Source organism: Ovis aries, chromosome 13, assembly GCF_016772045.2.
Source record: "Ovis aries strain OAR_USU_Benz2616 breed Rambouillet chromosome 13, ARS-UI_Ramb_v3.0, whole genome shotgun sequence".
Classification (NCBI taxonomy): domain Eukaryota; kingdom Metazoa; phylum Chordata; class Mammalia; order Artiodactyla; family Bovidae; genus Ovis; species Ovis aries.
In genome coordinates, this window is record NC_056066.1 from 20,566,596 (window position 1) to 20,580,752 (window position 14,157).

At 35.1% G+C, this 14,157-nt stretch overlaps 1 protein-coding gene across 2 annotated transcripts in view; it reads left to right on the forward strand.

Annotated features, from left to right (window-relative positions):
* Positions 1–9,564, forward strand: part of MALRD1 (MAM and LDL receptor class A domain containing 1) — a 600,846-nt gene extending 591,282 nt beyond the window's left edge. For both annotated transcript variants that reach the window (XM_042230497.1, XM_060397269.1), the window contains 2 exons: positions 5,939–6,014; positions 9,115–9,564. In XM_042230497.1, coding sequence (XP_042086431.1) covers positions 5,939–6,014; positions 9,115–9,195 — 157 coding nt within the window. In that variant the 3' untranslated portion in view covers positions 9,196–9,564. The remainder of the gene's footprint in view (positions 1–5,938; positions 6,015–9,114) is intronic.
* The last annotated feature ends 4,593 nt before the right edge of the window (positions 9,565–14,157 follow it).

Genomic DNA, 14,157 nt, shown 5'->3' on the forward strand with positions numbered 1-14,157 from the left:
TAATTTGTGGTGGGCATTTTATAAACATGTAATTTAATCTAAGAGACAGAAATCTAGTAAGCTGTCACCCTCTAAAAGAAATTAGATCTAGAGTGAGGATCCACATACTGATTAACTCTGTAAGTATAGGACCTAAAGCAGTCTTCGATAGATAATATGTGTCCTAGAAATGTTGGATACGTTTAAATAGGTAAATATGAAAGATGATAAATAACATGATCAGCATTCTAGCATTCCACCATCTGGAGGAATGAGTCACCACATTATAGACATCATTTTCCTTTAGACACTTAGAACAGTTATTTCTTAGATCTTAGAATGTTCTTTAGCATTTAGAAACAAACATAGAAATCATTTCTTCAGTGGAAGCATGAGAGCAAATTCCACCACACACACACATGCACAAAATTATCATGTTTATCTCTTCAAATCACCTTGATGGCTACATTAGGATTACCCAGTTTCAGAGAGTGCTGTTCTTCATACTTTTAGTAGACAGATTTTTTACAGTACAGTTTTATAATACAGTCCACCTGGATATAACAGAAATCATTGTGCATGGCCCTCTCAGTGTTGTTCCACCCTAATAATTTGTGCTAAAGTTTTAAGCTCACTTGAGCATATTCTAAGCTTACTTTTAAGTGTGAAAACATTGTGACAGCTTTACTCACATGAGATGGTAGCAAGGAGAAGATATTTGGTGGATTTGACTTAAGACTGACCAGTTTTCCCAACACACAAAATTGGAGAAAAAGTTGTCTGTTGTTAACAAAAAGAAAGTAAACTACTGATTGATAACCAAAACCAATAATAAATTTAGTAAAGAAAATGAATAAGATACTCACTAAGACACATAATAAAAGCAGATTACAATTATTAATAAACTTACAATATGTGTAAATAGATGTTTATTTTGAAGTATAGACTTGTCAGTTAAAACAATTCAGGCACTGTCTTGTCATTCTTTTCTATCAGCTTCCTGATAGCCATTTTTCAACTGCAGAATGCTATCACCTTTTCTTTCAACCTAGATAAAAGCTTATTCACTTATCTAGTCTAAAGATGTTCACATTAAATGGCAATCAGACTCTACCTTAAAACTGTCCAAACGTTGCCATAATAATTTTTCTCTAATGCTAGCGTTACAATTTGGTTTTATATTAATGAAGATTTTATAGCTCTGCTAAACTAGAGATACGGAGAAGGCAGTGGTAACCCACTCCAGTACTCTTGCCTGGAAAATCCCATGGACAGAGGAGCCTGTTAGGCTGCAGTCCACGGGGTCGCGAGGAGTTGGACACGACTGAGCGACTTCACTTTCACTTTTTGCATTGGAGGAGGAAATAGCAACCCACTCCAGTGTTCTTGCCTGGAGAATCCCAGGGATGGTGGAGCTTGGTGGGCTGCCGTCTATGAGGTCACACAGAGTCGGACATGACTGAAGCAACTTAGCAGCAGCAGCAGCAGCAAGCTAGAGATTAATGTGTTTATCAATAAGAAAACTTAACCAGAACAATTATATAAGAAAAAGAGACAGAATCCATCCAAACTGGAAAGGAAGAAAGAAAACTATACTATAAATGACATGAACATGTACAGATAGAAAACTCAAAAAAAATCCATAAGAAAGCTACTAGAATTAATAACCTCAGCAAACTTTTGATATATAAGATCAACACATAAAAATCAGGTATGCTCTTAAATACTATCAGTGAACAATCAGAAAAAGAAATTAAGGAAATAATCACATTGACAATAGCATATAAGAGAGTAAAATACCTGGGAATAAATTTAACCAGGGAAGTGAAAGATTTCTACACTTAAAATTTCAAAGCATTACTGAAAGAAATTAAAGAAAACCTAAGTAAGTAAAGACATTTTGAGTTTATAGATAAAAAGATTTGTTATTGTCAAGATATCAGTACTGCACAAAGCAATCTACAGATTCAACACAGTACCCATTAAAACTCCAGCAGCTTTTTTTTTTTTTTTTGCAGAAATATAGAACTTATCCTCAAATTAGTATGGAATTACAAGGGCACCAAAGAGCTAAAACAATATTGATAAAGGATGGACTTGGAGAACTCACATCCTGATTTCAAAGCTTACCACAAAGCCACAGAAAATGAAACTGTGTGATATTAGCATGTGAATATAAGTGGAGACCAATGGATTAGAATTAATCGAAATATAAACCCATACATCTATGACCAGTTGAGTTTTGACAAGTCCATTCAATAGAGAAAGAACAGTCTTTTCAATAGATGGTGCCAGGGCAACTGGATTTCTGCATACAAAGGAATGGATTTGAACTCCTACCTCATACCATGCATAAAAATTAACTCGAAATGGATCAAAGACTTCAATATTGAAGCAAATAAGAGCTAAAACCAGCAAATATTTAGGGGAAATCATAGGAGTAAAACTTCATGATCTGAGATTTGGCAATGCCGTCTTAGATATGATACCAAAAGTAAAGGAAACAAAAAAATATATATATAGATAAACTGGACTTCATCAAAGATGTTCATTTCACTGAGAAAATGAAATAGTGTCCAACACTGTGAATGCAGTTAATGCTGAATTGTACACTGTTGAAAAATGGCTAAAATGGCAAATTTTGTTATATATATATATATCTACCATATTTTAAAATTAATATAATTAATATTCCTAGAAAACTTTGAATTATATTCTTTAAATGAGTGACTTGTAGGGTGTGTCAATTGTAATTTAATAAGGTGGTTAAAAGGTATAAAATAAGCATTTACCTGAAAGTCATGTTTAATGGATGCAACATACAGGAATTTATTTTTTGTTTTTCTTCATTGCCCATCTAAAATATTTTCAGATATCTGTTATAACTACTTGCATGTTTTTAATCAACACTGAAACAATTTTGTTAGTTAATAAGCCATGAAGTCAGTTCCTGTGGAGATATCCATATGCTCACTATATTTAAATTAGAAACTTGTATCAGACTTATCCTAGTTCTGCACTAACATATCTCTGTTTAGCTTCCTCAGAACACCACCTTATACAGTGCCTGCACACATTGGGTGTAGCCAGAGCTTAATAGTAATTTATGTGAATGCCTGTTAAGTCAGAATGCATGTGATTCAACCGTTTCCTTTTATCTACTCTAAACTTCTAAATCAATGCTTTTCTGATTCCCAGAGGTGTTTCCATTCTTCGAAACCTTAGCTCTTAAAGAGCTGTCTGCCTAATAATGACAGATACAGTAAGTTAAACACAGCATTTTTTAGCCTCATGCAGACTTAACATTGTACCATACAGTGTTAGGACTTGCAGAAAACATCATAATCAAACATTTTATGTCCCTTGTAGCAGGATTTGTCATTTTAAGTAAAATTGTTTATGTTTGAATATCAAACATATATAACTGATGAAGGTGGAAAATTATATCATGGAACTTGAAATAGTAATTCTATAGAGCTGACACTTGAAATGTACTTAATTGAGGTATCTATGGGTAGTGGGTATGTTTTTACTTCTTAAATAGGAAAGACATTAAAAATTAAGCCCAACAATTCTCAGATTTTCCATATTGGGAAACAACCCTTGATCTTGGGAAAATTAAAAGTTTGAAATTGTTAATAAACATAATTTGAAGTTAACATAATTTGCTCACCTCCCACTACTCATACTGTAACCCTTTCTTCTTTTATTATGGTCCATATCCTTACACTTTAACGTATCCCTCTTCTTTCTTTATACTCACCCACCCCAAAGGCTGGTCACTTCATTTTAACAGAAAATTGTTTAAGACTTAAAATCCTTTCAGAAGAAAAGTATCTTCTATAGCTGAAGCCATAGTAATAATAGGGTTGGAAAATTGATCAGTTTACTTGACTTCTGCTTGCCAATAGTGGTTTAGGTCATCTGGAGTCTTAGCAGTTCGAAGCCAAAAATAATCATCTCATACCAAAATCTTTTGTGTTGCTTGTACCTCACTTCTATCCCACTGACAGCAAAGCCTGTCTCTTCAGTTCCTGGTTGCCTGCCCAGTCTTTGGACCATCTGTCCTGTCTGGTCTTATGGTTTGGGTTTCCTCCTGCTTTCTGATTTCATGCCTGATTTCAGCCAAGAATTTTTCTCAGTTGTTGGCGTTTGTGGCTGTCCCATCTTTACCTAGCTCCTAATTTCCATCTTGTTTTAATCCTCAGTCTCTCCTGTACTAGCTTCTGCTTTCACATTTGACACATTTCAAAACACCGCTTCACTTCCTACCCAGTCTCAGTTTTAAGAGCAGCCCCATCATGCCCTAACTCTGCCACTTATTGAGATTAGTGCTCTGAAAACAACCTTGACTGGTCTTGGAGAGAGAAAAGGCAAAGAATCAAACACCACATCTTCATTTTCATTAATAATTATAGCAATTGTACATTTTCAATTAATGGTTAAGTAATTGTTCCTTCATCATTTTAAAGTATATCTGTTTTATTCCCACAAAATAACTCACAAAAATGGCTGCTACAACCCTCTTCACCTATAACTCAAAGGTGATCTGGTTAAGCTACTGAACATTTAGAAACAGTAGAGGTCAGGAATCTAAGAAAGCACTGAATCCACAGGGAGAATGTATTGTCAGCCAGACAGTTACCCAGATTATGCTGTTGGGTTCATTAATCCTGTTACTTTTTAGAAGAGGACCGTGTGGTTTGGTAGATGAAATAAGAGGTCACACCTCTGACAATATATTATCAAAGAGGGAATCAGTAAGACTTACTCTTTACACCCTTTTCTTTCGGAATATAAAGGTACATTATTGACAAGTATTAATTGTCATTATACTCTGATTAAGCAAAATTTCCATGCCTTTTGGGCTCCCTGGTGGCTCAGACAGTAAAGAATCTACCTGCAATGTGGGAGAACTGGGTTTAATCCCTGGGTTGAGAAGATCCCCTGGAGGATGGCAGGGCAACTCACTCCAGTATTCTTGCCTGAGGATTCCCATGGACAGAGGAGCATAGCAGGCTACTGTCCATGGGGGTCACAAAGAGTCAGACATAATTGAGCAACTAAACACAGCACATATAATTTTTTCTTCCTGGCTGCCTTCTTAAGACCCTGGCAATCATCCTGGAATTGGTCTTCCGTTCTCCACTGTGTGTATATGTATGTGAATGTGTGCATATATGCAATTTTCCTTATATCTTCAATAGCGTGTATTTAGTTATCTGGTTATATTTATTTTGTTCCTGTGATGAGCACTTGTTTCTTCATCAGTTGTGACCAACTATCCCAGGGCTAGCTGTCTTCTAATAAATCTATTGACTCTTAAGTAACCAAAATATAAAAAGGAATGATCATTTAGGAGCTCAGTTAATCTGAGTCAATTATGCAGATATAAACCAATATGTGAGATTATCAAGGACACGCCTCTTTATGACTCCTGAAAGGAAATAGTAACATAAAGTTCTCTTCAAAATGTTCCTATTTAAATTTGCTGTTTAAAATGTTAAATACTTTCACTCATATGCTATGTACACATCATTACGACAGACAAGGTCATGGAAAATAGTCCTCAGATTGTGGTGGGCTTGGCACTTTGGAATCTATGGGACTTCATGGTGGTCTTTCCTTATAACCAGTTCAGCTTTACATTATATCATTCTTTCTAATGTTGTATCTTTTGTATTATTTTAGTAATAATTAAGAAATTAAGAACAACTTTTTTATATGCTTGGATTTATTTGGATCTGACTTTTCAGACATCACATTATGTTTGCCTTCCAAGATGTGGTTGCCTTGGTGTCCTACAAAGTAGTCTTTACTTATGGAAATAACTTCATAAAAATAAGTACACTGGCTAGACAATGTGTCTTCCAAAGATTTCTATCAGATAACAATCTGAAAATATCCTGTGCTGAATTTCAATACTTACTTTCCTTTTTGTGGCCTTGTGTGCTTTAAGGAAAACTAAAAGAAGTATTAACCATGCATTTGTTAATCCAATTTATGGGAACTGGAGCAACTCAGAGAAAACAGAGGTAAGTGGCAGTGATAAACTGTATCGTCTCAGAAGGGAAGACACAAGCACTTGCACATGCACGCACACACACACACACAGAGTGTTGTCTGGACATGTTCCCATATCATGGTTAAGAGATGTGTTTGGTGGACTTATTTCTCCACCAGAGAGATGAGATGGGAAGGATTTTAACTCTCTCTAAATATGCAGTGAGAATTTTCCATTTCAGGACGGTTTCAATCTGCTTATAGAAGTTCACTGTTAAATGGCTTTGTGGTCATTGTTCATACTGAGAAAGAACAACTCTGGAAAATATCAGTTTAACTAACAGAGTATTAGTCGTCTCCTCACAGTAACTCTTCATGGACTCTTCTTCATATTTCATTCCCAAACACAAAAGGGATGATAGCATTCTGTGCTTTCTTTCAATTCAGGTGTGGGCTGTGAGGGCTGTTACCTGATAATTTAGACAGAGAAAGGAGAAACTGAAGCGTTACATCTTTCTTGGCCTTTTTAATGGCTACTCCTTATAAGTGCAATATGGAATAGGCTGGAGAGAAAATGTCAAGTAAAATCCCTCTCATCCCTTTCTTAAGTATGTAATATGAGCATCCATTTGGGTATAAAACAGGATTAGCTATGACACATCACATCTGTGTGAAAGCTTCCTTACATCTGATTTTAGAAATATTGTTAATTAATTAATTCTGTTGTCAAAGTGAGCATATGTTAGAAAACCAGTTTTCATTTTTAATGAAAGTCAGTCACAAACAGTTATCACTGTTACTAAAAATAAGTAACAGAGGTGGTTTCCAGAATATTTGAGTTATGTAGTCAAAGTCTAATAAAACGCTTGACTTTTTAAATTTCTGTTACCTGATAACTTGGGCTTCCCTTGTGGCTCAGCTAGTAAAGAATCCAGCCTGCAATGTGGGAGACCTGGGTTCAATCCCTGGGTTGAGAAGATCCCCTGGAGAAGGGAAAGGCTACCCATTCTAGTATGCTGGCCTGGAGAATTCCATGGACTGTAGAGTCCGTGGTGTTGCAGAGTCAGACACAACTGAGCGACTTTCACTTTACCTTATAACTTAGAAGAGGAAGGGAGAAATTAAGGGCATTACATCTTCACTAATGACATAATACACTCTTTGTGTGTGGTTATGTTAGAAATGAAAATAAGTAAGATATACCTAAGAATACAGAATTAACTTGATTTCAAGTCAATTAAGTCACAGAGCAAAAATGAAAACATAGTTCTACTTAATGGATAATATTAATAAATAACAAAGTAATGTATCTTCTTGACAAAGTAGGAAGGTATAATGTAAACATATTTTCATTTTTACTAAAGAAAAGAAAATTTAATCTTTTTAGTCTTTAGCTTAGTTTAAGTTTTAGAATCTGAAAGTTACAAAGGATGTAAGGAAATAAAATGTTTTAAATTTGACATTTTTTATTAATCATTCCTCTTTCATGTTGTTTCCTTCCATTAAGAATGGCTAGAGAAGAAATCATGTCATAGCTCTCAACTTTTGTTGCTTTTTAAATTTCTGTTGTTTCAGAAACAAATAACTGTATTAATTAAACTAAGTGCACCTTTCCTGACATAACAGAGAAGCAGACTTCTCAGAAAATGTTCTTATGACCATTCTTAGAAAAAATTCTCATATTCTGATATACAAATTTAGAAGATAGCATATTGAAAACCACGGACCCATCAGCCAATGTCTAAAATGATCAACCCATGGTCATTCTTGTTTCACCTCTGCTACCACCCATTCCCTCCACCCACCAGAATGGTGGTGATATTTTTAAAAATAGACTTTATTTTCTTTGAGAAATTTCAGGTTCAGGACAGAAGGTACATGGATTTTCGATATATCCTGTGTCCCCACACATGCATAGCCTTTCCCATTATCAACATCTCCAACAAGAGTGGTACATTTCTTACAACTGATGAACCTACATTGACATGTGATTTTCACCCAGAGTCCATAGTTTACATTACAATTCACTCTTTGTGTCAACCAGAGTGTTTTTAAGCAAATTCCAGTATCATTTAATTTTATTTGTAAATACTTCAGTTATACTAGGATAAATATATTGAAAATATATATAATCACAGTATCACTTGCAAACATTTAACAGAAATTCTGTGACACAATCAAAGATTCCATCAGTGTTCAACCTATTCCATTTGTCTCATAAATAAGTGTGTGTGAGGGGTTGTACTTTGTTGTTGTTGCTATATTTTTAAAATCAGTATCCATATAATTTATGTTCATTCAAATTGTTAGACATGTCGCTGCTGCTGCTGCTGCTACTGCTAAGTTGCTTCAGTCGTGTCCGACTCTGTGCGACCCCATAGACGGCAGCCTACCAGGCTCCTCCGTCCCTGGGATTCTCCAGGCAAGAACACTGGAATGGGTTGCCATTTCCTCCTCCCGTGCATGAAAGTGAAAAGTCAAAGTGAAGTCGCTTAGTCATTTCCAACTCTTAACGTCCCCATGGACTGCAGCCTACCAGGCTCCTCCGTCCATGGGATTTTCCAGGCAAGAGTACTGGAGTGGGTTGCCATTGCCTTCTCCAGACATGTCTCTAGTCTCTTTTAATCTCTAGATTTTGTTTTCTATTTTCCCCTTGCAATTTACTTGCTGAGGAAATCATGTTGGTTGTCCTATACAACTTTCCATGTTTTAGATTTTTTAATATATACTGCAAAATATAATTCTCCCAGCTGAAAGCTGTTTGGCTGTTGTTTTTTGTAAATATTTTTATTTAGTTTTATTTAAACTAACTATAATTAAAGTAACAAACTTAAAAACAGTGCCATAGAAAGAAGCAGTCAAGATCCTGGCCACTGCATTCCCCCATCGCACTACAGGTGAGGATGAGGCGGTGGCTCCTTTGCTCAAAAGATGCTGGGCACACACCAAGAAGAGGCTTGTGTCAGTGGTTCAGGCAGTATGGACTGAAGGTGTTGAAGTAGGAGTCACAGATGCACTAGTTATTACTCCAGTGAAAATCCATTAAAAACTCACTGCATTCTGCATGATCTGGAAAAAAGTCTCTTATTTTAAAGTCTAAAATCATGACTGTTTCGATGTGTTTTTCTTTAGAGTTCTATATACTCCTTCTCAAATCCATTATATGACACAATATCCGGAAGACTGGAGACTATATCTAATCGTCTCAAATAGTGCCATCAAGATCATCAAGACTGGGACTTCCCTGGTGGTCCAGTGGCTAATACTCTGCACTGCTTCTGCAGAGGGCACAGGTTTGATCCCTGGTCATGGAACTAAGATCCCACATGCTGCATGGCATGGCAAAAGAAAAAAAAAGAAAGAAAACAAAAAGATTAAATCTAATCTCATTTCCAGTCTGTGAAATCTGATAGAAACTCATCTTATTCAATAGTAAAACTGGAAGGGATTTGGAATACCACTCTAATTATTACAGTTACAAATAAATTTTCTTATAGAATATTTTAAATGTTTTCATGGAATCTGAATTAGAACTTTATCTTCATTATATATCTGAATATTTTAATAAAATGTCCCACTTAAGTTTCTTGTTTTCTTTTGACTTTATTATAGTTATTTTTTTTAAGGATGAATCAAATTGTTTCAGATCCTGAATATAAAGAAGTTTTAAGATGCTTATTTATATTCCATTGAGCTTAGAAATAAAGTTGAACTGACTACAAACCAGCAGGAGTGGGTGGACAAATGTAGTAATCCTAATCAACATAACCATGAATAAAAGGTATTTCTGTATTTGGGGGAAAAATATGATAAATTATCATCTTGAACTTTCCTTCATTCAAATCATCATTTAACATCTATCTTTACATAGATATAAAAATAATGCTAAAATATATGTTAACAAGCATTGTTTTTCTAAAAAGAATAGAGAACCCAGAAATAAACCCACACGCTTATGGTCAATTAATCTGCAACAAAGGAAGCAAAAATACACAGTGAAGAAAAGACGGTCTCTTCTGTAAGTGGTTCTGGGAAAACTGAACAACTGCTTATAAAAGAATTGAATTAGAACATCTTCTCACACTATATACAAAAATAAACTCAAAATGGATTAAAGAACTAAATGTAAGACCTGAAACCATAAAACTCCTTGTAGAGAACATAGGCAAGCTTATGTAAATCATAGCAATATTTTTTGGATCTGTCTCATAAGGCAAAAAAAAAAAAAGCAAAAATAAACAAATGGAACCTAATTAAACTTAAAAACTTTTGCACAACAAAGGAAACCACTGACAGAATGAAAAGACAATCTACTGAATGGTAAATATTTGCAAAGGGCATAACAAATAAGAGGTTAATATCTGAAAAATATAAACAGCTCATACAACTCAATATCACAAAAAGAAACAATGCAATTTTAAAAATGGGCAGAAGACCTGAATAGACATTTTTCCTAGGAAGAATACAGATGGCCAACAGGAACAAGAAAAATGCTCGACATCAGTAATCATCAGAGAAATGCAAATGGAAACTCCAATGAGACATCACGTCACACCTATCAAAATGGCTATCATCAAAAAAGTCTACAAGTAACAAATGTTGGCAAGGATGTGTAGAAAAGGAACCCTAATACACTGTTGGTAGGAATGTAAATTGGTGCAGTCACTATGGAAAACAGTATGGGGGGTTCCTCAAAAAACTGAAAATGGAACTACCATTTGATCCAGTGATCCCACTCCTGGGTATATGTCCAAAGAAAATGAAAACACTAATTTGAAACTTGGTGTTTCATATGTACCCCAGCATTCACAGCAGCATTATTTATAATAGCTAAGATATGGAAGCAACTTAAGTGTCCATCAACAGATGAGTGGATAAAGAAGATATGAGGTGTGAATATGTGTGGATATATATATATTACTTAGCCCCCCCAAAATGAGATTCTACATTTGCAACAATGTGGATGGAGGGTATTATACTTAGTGAAATAAGTCAGACAGACAAATATTCTATGTTATCACTTATATGTGGAATCTAAAAAACAAGACAAACCAATGGATGTAAAAAAAAAACAACAACAACAAAACACAAAAACAAGAAACAAAAAAAACCGTCACAGTTAGAAAGAACAAACTGGTGGTTTCCAGCAAGAGAGAGGGCAGAAGGGAGGGGTAAGAAGCAGGTGGAGGATTAAGAGATACAAACTACTATCGGTGACATAAATAAGCAAGGATGCACAGCACAAGGAATTATAGCCAATATTTTAAAATAACTTAAATGCAGTATCATCTTTAAAGTATTGGGGTTTTTTTTATGATATTTTGGGCTGTAAGTAACTGAAAACTTCCGTACTGAAATGGCTTAAATAATGTGGCAATTTTTAGCCAACAAATCAGGAAATTGGGAACTAGGGCATCTCTTTGCTTTGTTATCCTTTAAAAGTTTTATTTTAAATTTATTTATTTTCGGCTGTGCTAGGTCCTCATTGCTGCATGCAGTCTTTCTCTAGTTGCGATAAGCAGGGGCTACTCTCTAGTTGTACTACAATAGCTTCTCATTGCAGTGGCTTCTCTTGTTGAGAAGCATGGGCTCTAGGCTCATGGGCTTCAGTAATTGCAGTATGTGGGTTCAGTAGCTCTTGTGACAGCTCTATGGCTTCAGCAAGGATTCTCGTTCACAAGTTTCAGTCCTCAGGCTATGTTTGGGACATTTCTGCCGCTGCTGCTGCTGCTAAGGCGCTTCAGTCGTATCCGACTCTGTGACCCCATAGACGGCAGCCTACCAGGCTCCCCCGTCCCTGGGATTCTCCAGGCAAGAACACTGGAGTCGGTTGCCATTTCTGAGCCCCATGTAAATTCTACTACCAACATAGTTCCCTTTGTGAGAGTACACAGTAGAGAGAAATATTACTTTTCATTAAACTTACAATAAAGTTAATCTCAAATTTTATGGAAATTAATTTTTGAATCCCATAAACTGCAGTCTTGTTTTGCTCTCTATGAATATCTTTTTCTAAGTGCTGCTTTCCAACTAACACCAAAATTTCTGAACTTAGGAAAAAAAATCATACAGGAGAGGATCAGTTGCCATTCTTATTGTTGAATTGTTGTTCTTTACTCTCTGGTTCATGGCACTGTGGGACATATACATTTTTGGAAGTTGCATTTATTTTAGCTTAAAAATATCATCCAGATATATTCAGTATTTTTATCTAACTTCCTAAAGAAGCAGTGAATTAAAATTCAGGTATAGTTTTAGTAAAGGTCTCAAAGCTACTACATGAAAAATATAGCGAAAGTGCAAAAGAGATAATAAAAATGACTGTCCAATTTAAATTGGCTTGTTTCTTTGGACTGTCAAGGAAACTCCTGACATATATGTAGCTTCTGACTGAGACTAATGACAGAGTAGAAAATCTACAGAGACTAGAAGTTAATATATTCTTAAAAGTATTTAAAACTTTCTTCAGGAGCAAGTTAAACACACGTTAAAATGTATAAGTCAAATATTTGTGAAGTCTTAACAAATACATAGAGAAGGAAATGGCAACCCACTCCAGTATTCTTGCCTGGAAAATCCCATGGATGGAGGAGCCTGGTGGGCTACAGTCCATGGGGTCAGGAAGAGTCAGACACCACTGAGCAACTTCACTTTCACTTTTTACTTTTCATGCATTGGAGAAGGAAATGGGAACCCATTCAAGTGTTCTTGCCTGGAGAATCCCAGGGCCAGGGGAGCCGGGTGGGCTGCCGTCTATGGGGTTGCACAGAGTCGGACACAACTGAAGGGACTTAGCAGCAGCAGCAGCAACGAATACATATGCAGTTCTGTGGAGCTAAAAGAATGAAACTGATTTTTCTTATCCAGTAAGTAGAAGAGGTAGAAATGTTTATGTTGTTTTCATAATTTAATGCAAGATTTAGAAATAAAAATTTTATTTTTATTTGTATACTGAAAACTTTCTGATATAAGTCCAAATTTGCATCATTGTGATTTTTAAAAGAAACAAAGGAAGCAAAAAAAAAAAAAAACAAAAAAACAGAGGGACAACAGGAAGTATAGAGAGCCCACAAATAACATAACTCAGCTTTAAATCATCTAAAATTTCACAAAGGAAAGATAATCTGTTGAAAGTTGTTTTTTTTTTTTTTTTTAAGCTGGTATATGTCAGGAGAATGGATACCAATGAGTAGTGCTAATAGATTCTTAGGGCTTTGAGTGCACACATATTTAAGACAACATCTTATTGTCAATTGGATTCATGTGACCAACCTGCTCTTTCCCAAAATATACTTTAAGCCAATAGCAACATTAATAACAAACTGATAAGTACTAATCATCTGCCAAATACTGTTCTTATTTTATGTGTTTTAAAATCACAAACGTGGAAATATGTGTATATTATATTAGCCACATGTGGATATTTAATATGAAATTTAAAGTAGACAAAATTAAATGCAAATGTGTGTCTTTTGTTGTACTAGCCATGTTCCAAGTGCTCAATAGCCACATGTGGCTTGTGACAATTGTTTTGGTCAACACAGAGTACATTTCCATCATCCCATGAAGTTCTCTCCAACAGCAGTGGCTTAGAACAGCTTTGAAATATTTCCCTGCAAATAGCACAGCAGTAATCTCTATAAATCTACTAAGCACTGAAAATATTTACTGGTATATGTATTTTAACTAAAAGCAGCCAAATTTTAGCATAATGATAAGTTTTAAATAAGACAAAGCATGTTTAGCTGTAAGCAAACTACCAAATATGTGTGATAAAGTAGCATATTTTAACAGTGCTTTCTTGGCATATAACATATTATACTCATATCATCTTTGCCTATTTTTTCTGCATTTAGATGGCATTTTGAAAAAACCGTGTAAGAATTTGCTTTTCCCTTTTCATCTTCTTGACTGTCAGTCATTTTTCACATTTGTCACACCGAGAACTGAAGATTCATGAATCCTTTAAATAAAAACTGCCTTGTATTTTTCATTTAAGGGCATGTACTTTAGGTAAACCAACTACGATATTCATGGCAATGTCTTCTGCAACAAGCAGTCTTAAACTTTATTCTTAAAAATAAACACCAGAGAAAATCCATAAAAGGACTTTGAGTTTGTTTTCCAAAAAGCCTTTTAAAAAATAAGATTTCAAGTATATATTTCACTGTGAAC